The 16459-nt window shown below is 45.7% G+C and overlaps 1 protein-coding gene across 1 annotated transcript in view; it reads right to left on the reverse strand.

The window, feature by feature from the left end:
• The window catches only part of POLR2A (RNA polymerase II subunit A), a gene marked incomplete in the record, with an annotated part of 2048627 nt that overhangs the window by 1824944 nt on the left and 207224 nt on the right, over positions 1 to 16459 (reverse strand). The window contains 1 exon segment of the mRNA XM_044077036.1: positions 10178 to 10339. Within this exon segment, the coding sequence (XP_043932971.1) occupies positions 10178 to 10339 (162 nt within the window).

Genomic DNA, 16459 nt, shown 5'->3' on the forward strand with positions numbered 1-16459 from the left:
GTACGTCTTACAAGGGTGGCTTTAGCAGGGTAGTTCCTATAATACTTTAGTATGGGCGACACCAGCAAATGTAATGTCCTGGAGTTTTGCTTTTTTTCTTGTAGATTTTTAAAAAGGTCTACAGATTGTTTTCCGAACAGCACACTGTGGTCCAGTGGGGGCATCCAGGACTTTAGCCTTAAGTCCTCATGGAGGTTCTGGAGTCTTAGCCATGAGTATCTCCTGAGGTAGGAAGCAGATGCGGCGGAACTGGCAGATGCTTCTGCAGCATCTTAGCTGCACCTTATGGAGTGCCTGGCTACCTGTTGGGCCAAGGAAAGATTGGATGAGATGTCAGTCTTGCTGGGACTGTCAGGCAAGGAAGCCAGCATAGAGAAGGCTGGACAGACACAAGTCTAATGCATACTTCGTCATGAGAGTCTGATAATTTATGGCTCTGAAAGCCAAAGCAGAAGTGTACACCTTCTTCCCCATCCTATCCATGTACTTTGTCAGTGGGTAGTAGGGCGGTAGAGGGCAGCAGTCTAGATTGCCCATCGACCATGGTGGCAACAGCTGGGTCTGCCAAGGGGGGGGGGCTTAACTAAATTTGTGGTCCTCTGGTACTTTATAGAAGCAGTCAGGACGCTTAGAGGCTGGAGTTAGGGGCCTTAGCATCCACATTAAAGGCATCCAAGTAAGCAGGCAGAAAGTACAGTTTTGTACCTACCATAAATGTAGATGTCTGAACAGGATAGCATCTGCAGTCCTTACAAATGGGTTGTCCTGTCGTCTGGAATCCGGCCGACCGAAGGGCTGCCTAAGTCAGGGTCTGGCCTCGGCTGGTGTCGCACTTCACCCGACGTCATCTCTGCTGGTCTTCGGGTATAAAGGCATCAGCAGACGCCATTTTCCTCAGTGTTTCTTGCCCCAGATGCCAGTTGCCCTCTTGGATAGCTAAATTTTTGGGTAAATGCCAATGTTTCCAAAAAAGTAGAAGGCAAACAAAAAATAAGCATGTATGTGCATATATACAAACAAATACACCATAAGAGATCCCCCCCAGTTAGCTATTAGGTGGGCAAATACCCTAGGAGTACCACAGAGGGGAAGGAGGGTGGGTAATCCTGACTGCAGATGCTATCCTGTTCGGACATCTACATTTATGGTAGGTAGAAAACTGTACTATGTCCTTCAAGGATGGATCTGCAGTCCTTACAAATGGGTAGAATACCATAGCCAAACTAGGGGAGGAGGAAGAAGAATTATGGTGTCGTTAGGATCCCTTGCAAAACGACAGTGACAAACTCTGCTCGGGATCTAGAGTATAGAGGTAAGTTATAATGCTTGGCAAATGTATGCACGGAGGTCCAAGTAGCCGCCTCAATAATGTCCTTGGTAGCCACTCCTCGTAAGAAAGCTGTGGTAGTGGCTGTAGCCCTTGTAGAATGAGGCCTTATGTTCTGTGGAATTTGCTTTCCATGGTAGGAGTAACAGAATCTTATGCAATTTCCTATCCACTTGGAGATTGTCCGTTTGGAAATTGCTTTTCCTTCCCTTCCTGTTGCATAAGCTACTAGAAGCTTGTCAGTTTTTCTATTGCCCTTGGTTCTGTCCAGGTAGTAGCGCAACTGTATGTACATCCAAGGTATGTAGCAGTCTTTCCCCCCTGTTCTGTGGATTGGGAAAGGTAGGTAGGTGGATAGCCTGGTTTAGAGACACTCTGGATACCACCTTAGGCATAAATGTAGGATTAGTTCTCATGGACACTATCTTGATGGAAGATTAGGAAGGGTTGTACTGCCATTAAAGCCTGTAGTTCTGAAACCCTTCTTGCTGAAGTAATTGCCAGTAGGAAAGCAGTTTTCCAGGATAGGTGTTGAAGATCTGCTGTTGCTGCTGGTTCGAATGGAGGGAGTGTCAATTTTTCTAACACAAAGTTCAAGTCCCATGCTGGTAATGGTGGTTTCCTAGGAGGTTTTACATTCTTAATTCCTCTCAGGAACTGCCTGAGTAGAGGATGTGAGAAGACAGGGGGATCGAAGCTGTATTCTGCAGAAATAGCTGATGCATGTATCTTGGAGGAATAGGACAGGCCTGTATGGAGAAGCTCTGCCAAATACTCCAGGATGTTGGCAATATCTACCTTTGACACATCTTTCCCTCTTTCAGTACTCCAAATGACAAACCTTTTCCATTTTCTAGCATAGTTCCTTCTTGTTGAAGGTCTGCGGGCCTCAAGGATAATGTCTAACCCTTTGGGATAAATCTGGGTTAGTTGCTCTTATGTAATGTTCCAGGCAGTCAGTTGCAGAGTTTTCAGGTTTGGATGCAGGATGTTGTAGTCGCTCTGAGTTAACATCAAAGGAATCAGGGTTAGTGTCCACGTTTCCCCCCGAGACATGCTCCTCAGCAATGGATACCAATGTTGTCTTGGCCAATTTGGAGCGATCAGAATTATCCTTGGACGTTCCTCTTTGATTTTCAGTAGTACCTTGTGCATCAAAGGAAGGGGTGGAAATGCATATGCTGTCAGGCCTTTCCAAATGAAGGATAGAGAGTCCACCTTCCAAGCAAGTGGGTGGTATGTCCTTGTGCAGAATTTGAGCTGGTGATTGAGTGGGGATGCGAATAGGTCTATTTGTGGCATTCCCCATTTCTTTGTGATGGCCTTGATGTCCGGGTGTAGCATCCATTCGTGAGCATCCGAGGTAGTTCTGCTTAACATGTCTGCTAGGATGTTTTCTTTTCCCGGCACAAATATTGCCTGTAACTGAATGTTGTAGCTGAGAGCCGTATTCCATAGGTCCAGAGCCATTCGGCATAGGGGGTATGAATGAGTGCCTCCCTGTTTGTTGATGTACCACATGACTGTGGTGTTGTCTGTCCTTATCATCAATTGGCCTTCTTTGAGGAATGGTCTGAAATTCTGGATTGCTAGTTTTACTGCCAGCATTTTTTTGATTTATGTGCAGGTGCAGCTGATCTGGAGTCCATAAGCCTTGAATGCACTTGTCCAGCATGTGGGCCCCCCAACCGAGGTCTGAGGCGTACGTTGTGATGGTTTGGCTTGTTTGAATGTTGTGGAAGGACAAACCTGGGTTTGACTGGCATGCCTGAGCCTCCCATAGGAACTCTTGTTTCAGGCATGGGATTAGTGGTATTTCGGTTTCCAAGCTGTGCCTGTGTTGAGACCATAAATTCTTTAGGTACCACTGTAGCTTTCTCATATGCAGTCTGGCATGGGGGACCAGGATTATGCAGGATGCCATGAAGCCCAATGCCTGCAGTACTTTCCTTGCTGTTAGTTTGTTCTGCTTTGTTAATGCCAAGAAGTAAAGAGGAAGTTGTTCTTGTTTTTCTGCAGTTAGGAATGCCATCTGTTTTACTGTGTCCAATTCTGCACCCAAGAATGTTCTTGTTTGGGATGGTATCAGTCTTGACTTTTAAATTGACTGTGTATCCCAGGGCTTTTAGTAAGCAAATGACTCTTTGTAAGTCTTGTGTCAGCTTGCTTTTGTTGTCCGCTTGTAAGTCTTGTGTCAGCTTGCTTTTGTTGTCCGCTTGTATCAGGCAGTCGTCCAGGTATGGATAAATTTGGATTCCCTGAAGCCTGCAATGAGCGATTACTGATGCCAGGCATTTCGTGAACACACTGGGCGCAGTAGATAAGCCAAAGGGCAATGCTGAGAATTGATAATGCTGTGATCCTGCAAGAAATCTGAGGTATCTTCTGCAATTTGGTCGTATGGGGACGTGCAGGTATGCCTCCTTGAGATCTAGAGTCACCAGCCAATACTCCTTGCCCAGCATGGGAAGAAGTTGCTGTAGGGTCAGCATTTTGAATTTTGGAACAATGATGAATGTGTTTAAGGCGGACAGGTCGAGAATAGGTCTCCAACTTTTCTCTTTTCTTGGTACTAGGAAGAGTCTGGAGTAAAATCCCTTGCCCTGTTCTGCAGGTGGTACCCTTTCCACAGCTCTCATCTTTGTTAATTGAGCTATTTGTTTTAGAGCTTCTGTCTTGATTTGGTGGTAGGTTTGGCATTCCTCTTTTTACTGGTAAGGTGTGGAAGTGAAACCTGTAGCCTTGGTCTATAGTTTGCAAAATCCACTTGTCTCTTGTGATATAGTGCCAGTTTTTTTGAAAATAAGGCTAATTTTCCACCTAAGGGTGCTGCTATTTGTTCCCTGGTAGGCGGTGTGAGGGTCAAGTCACTGTGATTGTCCTGTTGCAGTGGTAGTGGTTGTATCTGTGCCTCGTTGGTTATTGCCTTGCCACTGGCGTCCCCTGTAGGCACCTCCCCTGGATTGATTTCTGCCTCTGGAACGCCTATTCCTGCCTCTGAGTTTTAGAGGAGTCTGGAAAGGACCAATTTTTGGAAGGCCAGTTCCTGCTAAACCTTGGGGGCTGAACCTGTAGGAAATCTTTAACTGTTTGTACAGATTTTGCCTTCTCTTCCATTTTCTTCATTACTTGTTGAGCAGGAGAACCAAATAGACTGACCTTATCCATAGGAGCATCTAATAGCTTTGCTTTAACATGATCCGGCAAGACCTGTTCTTTCAACCATGCATGCCTTCTTATAACTGTGCCAGTCATGGCTGATCTAAATGAAGCCTCCAGTGCATCATAGCCACATTTTAAAGAATGGTTACTAACCTGCTGAATGCTATTCACCATTTCTAGAATATATTTCTTATCTAAGGAATCAGAGGACAGCTTCTTAGTTAACTGATCAAGCATAAACTCTTGGTATTGGATCATATGAAACTCAAAGCTCTAGCTGAGAGAGTAGCAGAGGTGTATACTTTTTTACCCCATCTCTCTAAGGACCTGGATTCCCTTTCAGAAGGGAGAGGGTTTTTCGCTGAGGTCGAAGCTACTGCCTTAGGTCCCTGGGAGATAGTCTCAGGATCTGCAAAAGGAGCCTTGTATAAGTGGTGATGAGTGTCCGGTACCCTGTAAAACCTATCGGGCTTAGCAGGGGCTGGAGGTAAAGTATCAGGAGCAGTGCAAACATCATTAAATGCATCATCCACAACAGGAAGAACTGGAGGTATAGCTAAGGGCCTATGTTGCGGTAAGTGTAAAAAGATCCTAAGCCTTTTTCTTGAATCTGAGAAATCTTGTCCCTGCCATTGGAATTGCTCTCTCATGGCATGTAAGGTTTCCCCAAAGGAAAATTCCTCTGGTGGAGAGGCAGAAGGAATAGATTCTTCAGCATCGGAATCTTCATAAGTAGAAAAAGGAGCCTCTGGATGGTCTGTATTGTCTATCATCAGATGAGTCATTTGAGGACACTGGCTCAGGGAGCTCTGCTCTAGGTCTCTTTTCTGGAGGTTGAGAGGCCCTGTCTGGGTGAGATTGGGATCCCCTTATTAAAGAGATGAGATCCTCTGCCAGAGTAAGCATTTGGGAACTGGAACTGGGCCTGTGAGAGGGGGGCTTAACAGGCACAGACTTGGCAGTTTTGGCTGCTTTAGCCCTGGCAAAGGCCTTTATAGACATTGCTGCAGGAGGCCTAGCAGCACCACGTGCTGGGGTAGAGACATCCAAAGGGATGGTGTCCGATAATTCTGGAGAAACCACATTAGTAGGCAAAACTTCAGAGGCCGATTCAACTAGGGTAGAAGGGGCCTCGGTAGTAGTCATGGATTCGGCTGTAGATTGACCTGTTTGCTCGGTTTCGGCCGAAACAGAGACACTCTCGGTTTGCTTAACCGTGGTTTCGGCCGAAACCGCGGACCGCGAGTGTCGGTCCTTTTCTTTGCGTTTAACAATTTGAGTAGTCGGAGGATCAGACGGCATAATGTACGCAAAATCTGAGCCGAAAAACTGTTCAGCAAACTCCGACCGACGCCTAAGCGTTCGTCGGTTGAAGGAAGCACAGGCTAAACAAGCTGCTACGTCGTGGTCTGGGCCTAAACAAGGTAAGCAGTAAGAGTGGAAATCTTTGAGGTATTTGTTTCCCACAAGTTAAACAGTTATTCACTTTTTCTGACATCGGCTGAGGCAAGAAAGAGTCCCCAACGGGGTACTTAGCTTTTTAGAAGTCTTCGAAGTAGTATTCGGTAGTAGTAATCTCTGGATCTGACCGACCGGCACTTGCGAACAGCTTCTGCTTGGGCAGCGGCAAGAAAGACTGAGGAAAATGGCGTCGGCTGATGCCTTCATACCCGAAGACCAGCAGAGAAGACTTCAGGTGAAGTGCGACACCAGCCGAGGCCAGACCCAGACTCTGGAATCCGGCTGACCGAAGGGCTGCCTGACAGGACAACCCATTTGTAAGGACTGCAGACGCATCCTTGAAGGACATCGTGGGGGGGGGGGGACTGCTGAAGGAGAGGGTGATTCCACTTGCAGCAGTTCAAAGTACGTTTTTTGGATGTCAGTCATTTGGGAAGTGTCCCATTTAAAGTAATCCATCTTGGTGATGGTCTCACCAACAGTGATGTCTTCAGGGGGAAGAGTCTTCCCTCCACAGATTCCTCATCCGTAGAGGAATATTCTTGGGGGAAGCAATCTGGGAAACAAGAAATGGACTCCTCTGATGGAGAAAGAAGAGTCATATTCTTCCCTGACCTGAGGGCTATGGATGGGAGGGAAGAAGCAGAGAGACAGGCCTAGGACTCCGAAGAAACCACTCTGGTGCGACTTCTGAAGAGGTGGAGGCATGTTTAGTATTCTGCTTTTTGGCCTGAGAGGAAGGAGAGAGTAGTCTGGATCCCTGCTGGAGGTACCACCGAAACTGGTTCCCCATAGACCTCGACGGTTGATGTCTGAGTAAGCTCCCAAGGTGTGCCAGTAGTCGGCTGCAAAACTGCTTCGAAGGACATTGCTGCAGTCAATGGATCCTCAAAGTGCACCTCAACACGTAGATCAGCAGTTGGTGGTACATCGGGAAGTGGAGAAGCAGGTGAACAAGGCCTAGGAATCTTGACCTTGCATGAAGGTTCAGATGCGGCCTCAGATGCAGGATCCATCCTAAAGGCCAACAATTTGAGGCGCTGGTTCGAGGTAGAGATTTTAACTGGGCTAGATGGCTGCGCAAGGTCTTGGGCAGAAACGATTGACAAATAGTGCATGAGGAGTGATTGTGTTCCCAGCCTAGGCAAAAACACACCTGTCATGGGCGTCCTTATGGGGAATCTGGCACCCCCATTTGCACTTTCCCTTTTTTCCTGACATCAGCTTAAGGCGACAACCAAGCGTTCGCTAAAACAAAATCAAAAATAAAATTTGATACCAAACGGGCTACTTATCCAAGATGAGACGTCTATGAAGCGATCGTACGATGCAAATGTTGGCTGCAGCTGAAAAGTTCTGATGATTGTGCGGGCAGGCATCACATTTAAGACCCTTTGGTTTATGACCCCACATGTGACGTACCACGTAGACTACAGCAGCCAAGCTGAAGCTTTTGTATAGAAGCAGAGATAGAAGTCGCCAGAGGGCAGAAATCCCCACACCTAGAATACTACAACATAGGAACAGGACAGAGGAACTCTTCAGACAATAGTGACTGCCACCACCCCAAAATCTCTTCTGCAGCCAGACCCTTACTCCGGTGATGCTGGTCTCTGGGAAGGAAAAAGCACAGTCTGGCTTCTTAGGGAACAATTCCACTATATCAAGCCCCTGCCATCCCCTTCAGGACACCAGATCAATTAGGGTGTCTGAAGGGGAACCACCCAGGACACTGATGGGCACACCCAGAAAACCTCCAGAGAGATTGAGTTTCAGCAGTCCAGCCCCATGTTGGCAAAGCAGATCCAAAAGATCTCTGAAAGATTCAGCCTTCAGGAGGGATTTTGGGGGCCCTTCTACCTCAAAAGGTCAGTATACTCTATGATGGACTACTTGTTAAGTCCAGGTGCCCTCTTGCACTGCCTTTTGCCAGAAACTACCTGCCCTGGAGTCTGGGGGACAGGGAAAGCTGGAGACCACTCAGGGTGAGTTGCCCTGGAGCAGGCTGAAGTGTGCCCACAGGTGCAGAGGACAAGGGGGGGGACTGGCTGTTCCTGTCCACTCCTACTAGCAGAACATCCTTGCCACCACTCCAAAGGCAGAAATTGAAGGTGGCCTCCCAGAGCCAGTGGACCTAGGATCAAGATCCAAGCACCAAGATACCCAGCAGCCACTCCAGCTTGCAACACCAAGCATGGAGCTGAGCCACCCAGAGCACAGGCCCTGACTGGGAGAGAGCCCCAAAGCAAGGATCAAACATGACCTGGACCCCCTGCCTTGAGATTTCGGCTCTGGGTCCCATTTTGTTCAGACACAGCTTGACTAGAGGAAACCAAGACAGATCAGAGCGAAATTTACCACATTATCAACTAAGGAAGGAAAGGCAACCAGCTAAGAAGACCTCAGTTGGGCCACAGGGAGAACCAGTGTAAAGGAGCTGAAGCTTCAGGTCGAGGACCCAAACTCAAGGAGTTGAGTCCCAACTGCATCTGTGCCTGTAAAAAAAGGACCATAAACTGTTCCAACTCCAGGGGGTCCGATTACCAACAGACTGGGACAGAGCCAACAAATCCAAAGGAAGCTCACCTGCTGGACTAGGGCTCTGACCACATCCAAACTGGAGAAGCTCCAATTAGGGTGGAGACCAGAATAACTCTGGTAATGACTCCCACAGGTACACTGGGAGAAAGGGGAAGAGTCCCAACTGAAGAGCACCTTTGGACAAGGGGCTAGGGACAGTAATAGCAAGAGATGGAGCTTTCCTTACAATTGGCACAGAAGTAGAGCAGGTATGAGGAGTCTGATGACAATGGGGCCAAAGCTGCAGGGGAGCCGAGGATATCAGAATCAGATTAAGGAGCCAAATGCATGGTTTCCCCCAGCTGTTTTGCGGTCCTTAGATCTTGCGACTCTGATCAGACGTTTCCTCTGTTACAGGGAGATAAAGGTGAACAGCCTGCTGAAATAAGGCCTTTAAGCAATGGTGTGGCCAGTGGATTCCATTTTGTACCCTGCTTACTGCTACCCCCCAAAATGTGCATGGCATTTACAAAATAAATGGTCATAACTTGGTTGCCCCACCCCCTCGTCCACCTTAAGGTGTGCAGCATTTTCAACTGCTCAGTTTAAAACTTAGGATAGTTTTTAGATTTGCAATCATCGCCGTTAGCAAGCTATAAACATGTTTTTAGAGGCATGAGTCTAAATGGTTAGACATATGGCTTGATAAGAGTATGCCTGGCTACACCCTTGTTTTCAAGACTAGCCTAGCTCTCTCATTAAGCTTGGCCTTCATTAAACGGCATGGGTGCTGAAACCCTCACAGATGGATCAAGTGGAATCCAGATGGGCAGCCTCTAGCCAATACAGGTACCACTCTTGTGCACCCTGAGAGGAGAGCTTGTACCTACAAACATTTAAAACCCTTATCCATCACTAAGAAAATCTAACAACCAGCTAAATACAGAATAGAAAGCATTTAAAACGCTATGCAATAGTCTTTAAACACTAATTCTAAAAAATAAAACCGGGTGGGAAAAGTAGACTAAAACAAATTAAATAAATCAGACCTACAAAGATAGTAAGCACTACATTCACTAAATCACTATAAAAACATCCAAACAATAAAAGCTTAAAAGAAGTTAAACCCTAGACAAAGAATACACCTTGGCAGAGCAATCTATCATTGTGTTGTGCAGGAAGGATGACAAACTAGACTGGAGATCATCCTGAAGAGCAAGAGGCTGTGGGGAAGAGGTGGAGCACAGGATGAGTCTATGGTATGTGGTCAGTTCAGAGACAGACCTGAACCACAGGACTGGGCCAACAGACCTGAACCACAGGACTGGGCCAACAGTAACTGCAAATGTCACTTGCAGAGAAAAATGACAAACTGAACTTTAATAGCTGAAAAATGTTACAGCTGTAAGTTAAAACAGTGCTACACTAATAGAATGTACAGCAGCAACTCAACTTGTTTGACACGACTTGTATACAGAAAAACATAGCAACTTCTGGTTAAATTGTGCATTGTACTAATCTAGACCTACTACAAACCTATTACCATGGCTTAACAGAACACAAAATGTTTACTATAAATTAATTAAAAAAAGCCTGTCCTTCATAGCAAACATTGACAAGAAAACGTAACATGCAGATGTTAATTTAACAAAATACAGATGTAGTGTACACAAAGCACTAAACTTCAGAACCAGTGAATGGACATACCCGAGGCAGCCCTGGCATCTCATTGTCTACCATAGTAGACACATGGAACTGTAACAATTTGACATCATCTGCTATGACGTGGGCAGCAGCCCCATTTTGTTCATTGCGACGTAGCTGGTTATTGATCTTCACAATGTCTGCTAGCTTGTGTGTCAAGTCATCCTGCAAAAGTTGCAAATGTAATCCATTAACTCTGTTGCCTCCAAGAATGCTGTCAATATTTCCATATCACAACAGTACAAGTGCTGCAAGGTAAACTGAGGATTAAAATGAAGAATTCTTCTTTAAGGAGCAACGCTAACCTGGACAAATGCATCAAATTTGCCAGGGAAAAGTAAACCGTTATTTCTCTATTGTTCCTTCTCTGTCTCCCATGCTCTCCAAAACATCCCTCACTGACTGCTCCACCATTCACTCCATAAAATCACTTTGCACTATTGAAGATTTCCCAGTTAAGTTACCTTAAGTCCAGTGTCCCCTCCAGTTCAAGCCATTTAGTGATTATTGCCTTGTATAGTGCAACTTAAGCAAGTAAACTGGTGCAAAAAGTACAGTTTTGTACCTACCATAAATGTAGATGTTCGAGGATTCCCTTGCTGCAGTCCTGACAATTGGGTATAGTCCGCGTCCCAGTCGGCCCGAATACCAGAGTATAAGGCTGGCGTCGGTCATGGCGCTAGACTGGCGTCAGTGCGTCAGGGTACTAATCGCATGACCGGCGTCATTTCCTCAGTCTTTTCTTGCCCCAGATGTCAGAAGACCCAAAAGACAAGTCCAAAAACAACCTGCACCAAAAACATGTACAATATATACAGTAATACATACAAAAATATAAGCATGAAAACTCACCTACACAACCACCCTGAAACACAGAGGGAAGGAGGGAGGTAAATTGGACTGCAGCAAGGGAATCCTCGAACATCTACATTTATGGTAGGTACAAAACTGTACTATGTTCTTCTTCCCTTGCTGCAGTCCTGACAATTGGGTAGAATCCCAAAGCAGAGGTAAGGGAGGCTGGCAAATTATAAAGTAGCAGGAGCTGACAACATGCCTTGTAAAACAGCTGTGGCAAAACCAGCTCTAGTCTTAGAGTATATAGGCAGGTGATAATGCCTAGAGAAAGTATGCACTGAACTCCAAGTAGCTGCTTCCAGAATATCCTTAGTTGCCACCCCTTAGAAATGCTGTTGAAGTGGCAGTAGCCCTAGTGGAATGAGGCCTAATCCCAGCTGGAACCTCTTTGCCATGATGGGAATAACAAAATGCAATGCAAAAGCCAATCCACCTAGAAATAGTTTGTTTTGACACAGGCTTGCCCTGTGAACTCAAAGCAAAAGAAACAAGTAACTGCTGAGACTGCCTAAAATCTTTAGTCCTGCTCAAATAATAACGCAATTGCCTGTGTACATCTAAAGTGTGCAAAATCTTTTCCCCTTTATTTTGAGGATCTGCAAAAACGAGGCAAATGAATAGTTTGGTTTAAAGCCACACTAGAAACCACCTTAGGCATAAAGGAAGGATTCGTGCGTAATGATACCCTGTCCTTATGGAAAATCAAAAGGGCTCTACTGCCATAAGGGCCTGCAACTCAGACACCCTTCTTGCAGAAGTAATAGCCAACAGAAAAGCAGTCTTCCATGACAAATATTTCAATTCAGCAGTAGCTGCAGGCTCAAAAGGTTGTAGAGTAAGTTTTCCAACACAAAATTGAGATCCCAAGCAGGAGTAGGAGCTCTACGGGGGTCTTATATTCTTTGCCCCTCTAAGAAACTGCTTGAACAAAGGATGCGAAAACAAAGGTGGGTCACAATCATAGTGAGCTGAAATTGCTGCAGCATGAATCTTTATGGAAGAGAAGGACAAACCTTTGTCCAATAATTCAGTAAGATATTGAAGAGCCACACTCAAATTAGGCTCTGAAATCTCCAAATTCTTTGCTGTACTCCAAAATAAAAATCTCTTCCATTTTTCTGCGTACACTCTCCTAGTACTAGGCCTTCTAGCTTCCATAATTACATTTAAAACTTGTTGAGGAAGCTGAGAGCTACCATGCTTCAACACAGAATATGCCAAGCTGTGAGATGAAGAGATTGAAGCTTGACATTGAGCAGATGACCGTCCTTCTGAGATAACAAATGAGGAATCAGAGGTAAAGGCCATGGAGGCTTCTTTACAAGACTCCTTAGAAGTGGGTACCAGTGTTGTCGAGGCCAATCTGGAGCTATCAAAATCATCCTTGGCCTGTCCTGTCTGACCTTTAGTAATACCTTTGGAAGAAGAGGTAGAGGTGGAAAGGCATAGACATGAAGGTTTTTCCAACTGAAAGACAGAGCATCCACTTTCCAAGCTGTGTGATGAAACCCCTTTGTGCAATACCTTGGCAGCTGGTGGTTTAGTGGAGAAGCGAACAGATCTATGTCTGGAGTTCCCCATGACACTGTCAATTTCTGAAATACATGAAGATCCAGTTTCCACTCGTGGGGATCCATGATTTGTCTGCTTAATACATCTGCTAGGGAGTTCTGTGCTCCTGGCAGAAACCTTGCCTGAAGAGTCAGTTGCAGGCTTAGCAGTCTCCCATAAAATCATTGCTTGCCTGCATAGAGGATAAGAATGTGTTCCCCTTGCTTGTTGATGTACCACATGACAGTTGTGTTGTCTGTCAGAATCAACACCTGCCCTGGAAGAAGTAACTCCTTGAACGCCATCAATGCAAACTGGACTGCTAACATCTCCTTCATGTTGATATGTAGATGCTGTAGTCTGGCAGGCCACTTGTCTTGTATCCACTTTCCATTTAGATGAGCTCCCAAGCAGTGTCCGAGGCATCTGTCGTTAAAATCTGACTCGCCTCTGGCGGGTCACAGAGAGTCCCTTGTTTAGGTGACATTCCTGAGCCCACCACAAGAATTCCTTTTGAAGGCAAGGTATTATTTGAATGACAGTGTCCAAATCTTGGCAGTGCTGTGTCCATACATTTTGAGATACCATTGCAGCTTCCTCATATGCAGTTTGGCATTGGGAAGCACTAGAATACAAGATGCCATGAACCCTAATGCTTGAAGGACTGTCCTTGCAGTCAGCACGGACTGATGAGATAGTTGATGGAAGTAAAGTGACAGACTCTTTTGTTTGTCCGGGGTTAAAAGGCCATCTGGGCTGCTGTATTCAGTCTCACACCCAGAAAGCACATGTCTTGAGAGGGTACTAGACTGGACTTTATTTCGTTCACAGAATACCCTAGGCATCTTAGCACTGCTATGACATATTCCAGATGCTGTAGAAGGTGTTCCTTTTCTTGAGCCAGAATCAGGCAGTCGTCCAAGTAAGGATAAATTTGAATGCCTTGAAGCCTGAAGTAAGCTATCACTGGAGCCAGAACCTTTGTGAATACTCTGGGCAGTAGATAAGCCAAAGGGCAATGCAGAGAACTGATAATGAAAATCTCCAGTTGAAACCGCAGATACTTTCTGCAACTTAGCCTTATGGGCACATGAAGGTAAGCTTCCTTGAGATCCAAAGTTACCATCCAGTGATCCTTGCCCAGCAGAGGTAACAGTTGCTGTAACGTCAACATCTTGAACTTGGGAATGTCCAGATAAGTGTTGAGGATAGATAAATCCAAAATTGGTCTCCACGTGTTCCCCTTCTTTGGTACTAGGAACAGGCGAGAATAAAATTCGAAGCCCCTTTCTGATACAGGGACTGGCTGAATAGCCCCTATCTGGAGTAACTGAGAAACTTGCTTGAGAGCCTCTTTTCTTTGTGGAGGAGGAACATCTGGCATGCCTTTGAAAGGGGCATTGTGTGGAAATAAAATCTGTACCCGTGATGAATGATATCCAGCACCCATCTGTCTTGAGTGATTAAATCCCAATTTTCTTTGAAAAGAGACAATCTTCCTCCCAAAGGAGCTGCCAGGCGAGTCCACTGGCAGCTGAAAAGGCAGGTCATTGGGTCTGCTTACGAAGGACTGACCCCTGCCCTCACCAGAAGTCTGAGCAGGTGAACTGTCTGATCTAGGCCTAAACGAACCTTGAGCCCTGCCCCTACCACGTCTAGATCTACCCCTAGACTGGGAACCATAAGCAGGATATGTCCACCCCTTAGCAGGCCAATTTCTACTAAACTTGGAGGTTGCACCTGCAAAAATCTTTAACAGTCTGCATAGACTTAGCTTTGTCCTCCATTTTCTTTAAAACTGCTTCCACAGGCGGTCCAAACAACACATCAGACTGTAAAGGAGCATCCAAAATCCTGGTCTTAACATGCTCAGCTAAATTCTGATCCTTCAACCATGCATGTCTGCGAAGAACAGAACTAGTAGCAGCCACCCTCGAGGAGGCCTGAACAGCATCAAAACCACACTGCAAAGAATGCTTACCCACTTGTTCAGACACATGAACCAAATCCAGCAATTCTTTACACTCAATACCTTCCGCCAAAGCATCCACCTTAGATTTCAATTGTGAAAGGAGATAATTCTGATATTTCAGCATATGAAATTGACAATTCAACGCCCTCATGGCTAGAGTGGAAGAAGTATATACTTTCTTACCCCACCTATCCAAAGCCCTTGCCTCTTTATCAGAGGGACAGGATTTTTAACAACAGAAGCTTTAACACCTTTAGGCCCCTGAGAAACAGTTTCTGGGTCCGCCCTGGGACTCTTAAACAAATACTTATGAGCTTGGGCACCCTATAATACCTATCAGGCTTAACAGGAGCAGGAGGCAAGGAATCAGGGTTCAGAGAAGCCTCTGCAAAACATCCTCCACCACATTCAACACAGGAGGAATAGCTAAGGGCCTATGCTGAGGCAAAACAAGAATTCCCTAAGCCTTTTTCTGGAGTCAGAGTAATCTTGGCCTTCCCATTTAAAGTGCTCCCTCATGGAGTGAAGAGTCTCTGAAAATGAAAAATCCTCAGGAGGAGAAGCTGAAGGAGTGGAATCATCCACATCAGAATCAGAATAAGCAGGAAACTCTTGCAAGTCTTCCACAGAAGACTCTGAAGCCTGTGAACACTGTTCAAAACTATCAAACTCCTGTTCCACCCTAGGCCTCTTATCAGGTGGGGGCATAGAACCTCTAATCAGAGTAATCAAATCTTCAGCCATTTTAAGCATATGTTTCTTAGGCACAGAGCCGAAATGCTAGGAGAAGCCCTACAGAAGCTGAACTTGGCCTTCCTCTAAAAGAAGCTCTGGAAACAGAAGGAGAGGCCCTAACTACCTTGGGAAGAGAGGGAAGAACAGTTACCTGAGAAGCCCCTCAGCCTGGCCTACTTCCTGAGAGGGCACATCCTGTAACAGTAAAGTATCTGCCTGAGACTCCATAGAGACTCCTGGCAAAACCTCTGGCTCCCCTGAGCCTTCTAAAGGACCGGCGTCCGGGACTGCGGTTCCTCACCCTAGACTTCACTGTTTTGTCCTTGCGCTTCTTAGATGAAGCAGGCCGGAGCATCCGGCGGCATAGTATAATTACAACGCTTCCCAAACACTAACCTAGCACAATCAAGCCTCCTCTTAATAGTGCGCTTATTAAATCTAGCACAAGGCGGCAACCAACAACGTCGTGCTCAGGCCCTAAACAAGGTATACACAATGTATGATAATCCCTATCACGGTATCTGCTTCCCACAAGAAATACAGTTATTCACTTTTCTGACATCCGGTAATATACTGAGGCAAGAAAAACCAAAATGTTCCCCAACGGGTTACTTAACCAACTCTGTACTCGGTCTGAAACTCCGGTTTCGGAAAATCTCAAACGCCAACCTGCACTCGCAAAATTGCTTCTGCATCGGACCATGCGGCAAAAAGACTGAGGAAATGGCGTCGGTCATGCGCATTAGTACCCTGGCGTACTGGCGTCAGTCTAAGGCGCCATGACCGGCGTCAGCCTCTATACTGGTATTCGGGCCGACTGGGACGCGGACTATACCCAATTGTCAGGACTGCAGCAAGGGAAGACGAAGAACATCCTGCACTGCTGCAACCCAAGTCAATGGTATAAGAAAATTAATGTTAGGATCAACATATCATATGGTCTGTAATGTACCATGATTCTGAAGCATTCACTGATGGGACAGCAGAGAACACAAGACATGAAAAAAACAACCTTTATTGTACAGAAAACAATACAAAGTGGAAAAACAGAGAAGCTACATTAATTTTAATTAAGCAAACCATACCACAAACAAGTGAAACTGAAAAAGAATAGTGGTGTAAAAATCTTACCATAACCATACATGCCCTTCTCTTCCATGTTGCAGTAT

The sequence above is a fragment of the Protopterus annectens genome, chromosome 7.part0 (assembly GCF_019279795.1).
Source record: "Protopterus annectens isolate FY-2018-M chromosome 7.part0, PAN1.0, whole genome shotgun sequence".
Lineage (NCBI taxonomy): Eukaryota > Metazoa > Chordata > Ceratodontiformes > Protopteridae > Protopterus > Protopterus annectens.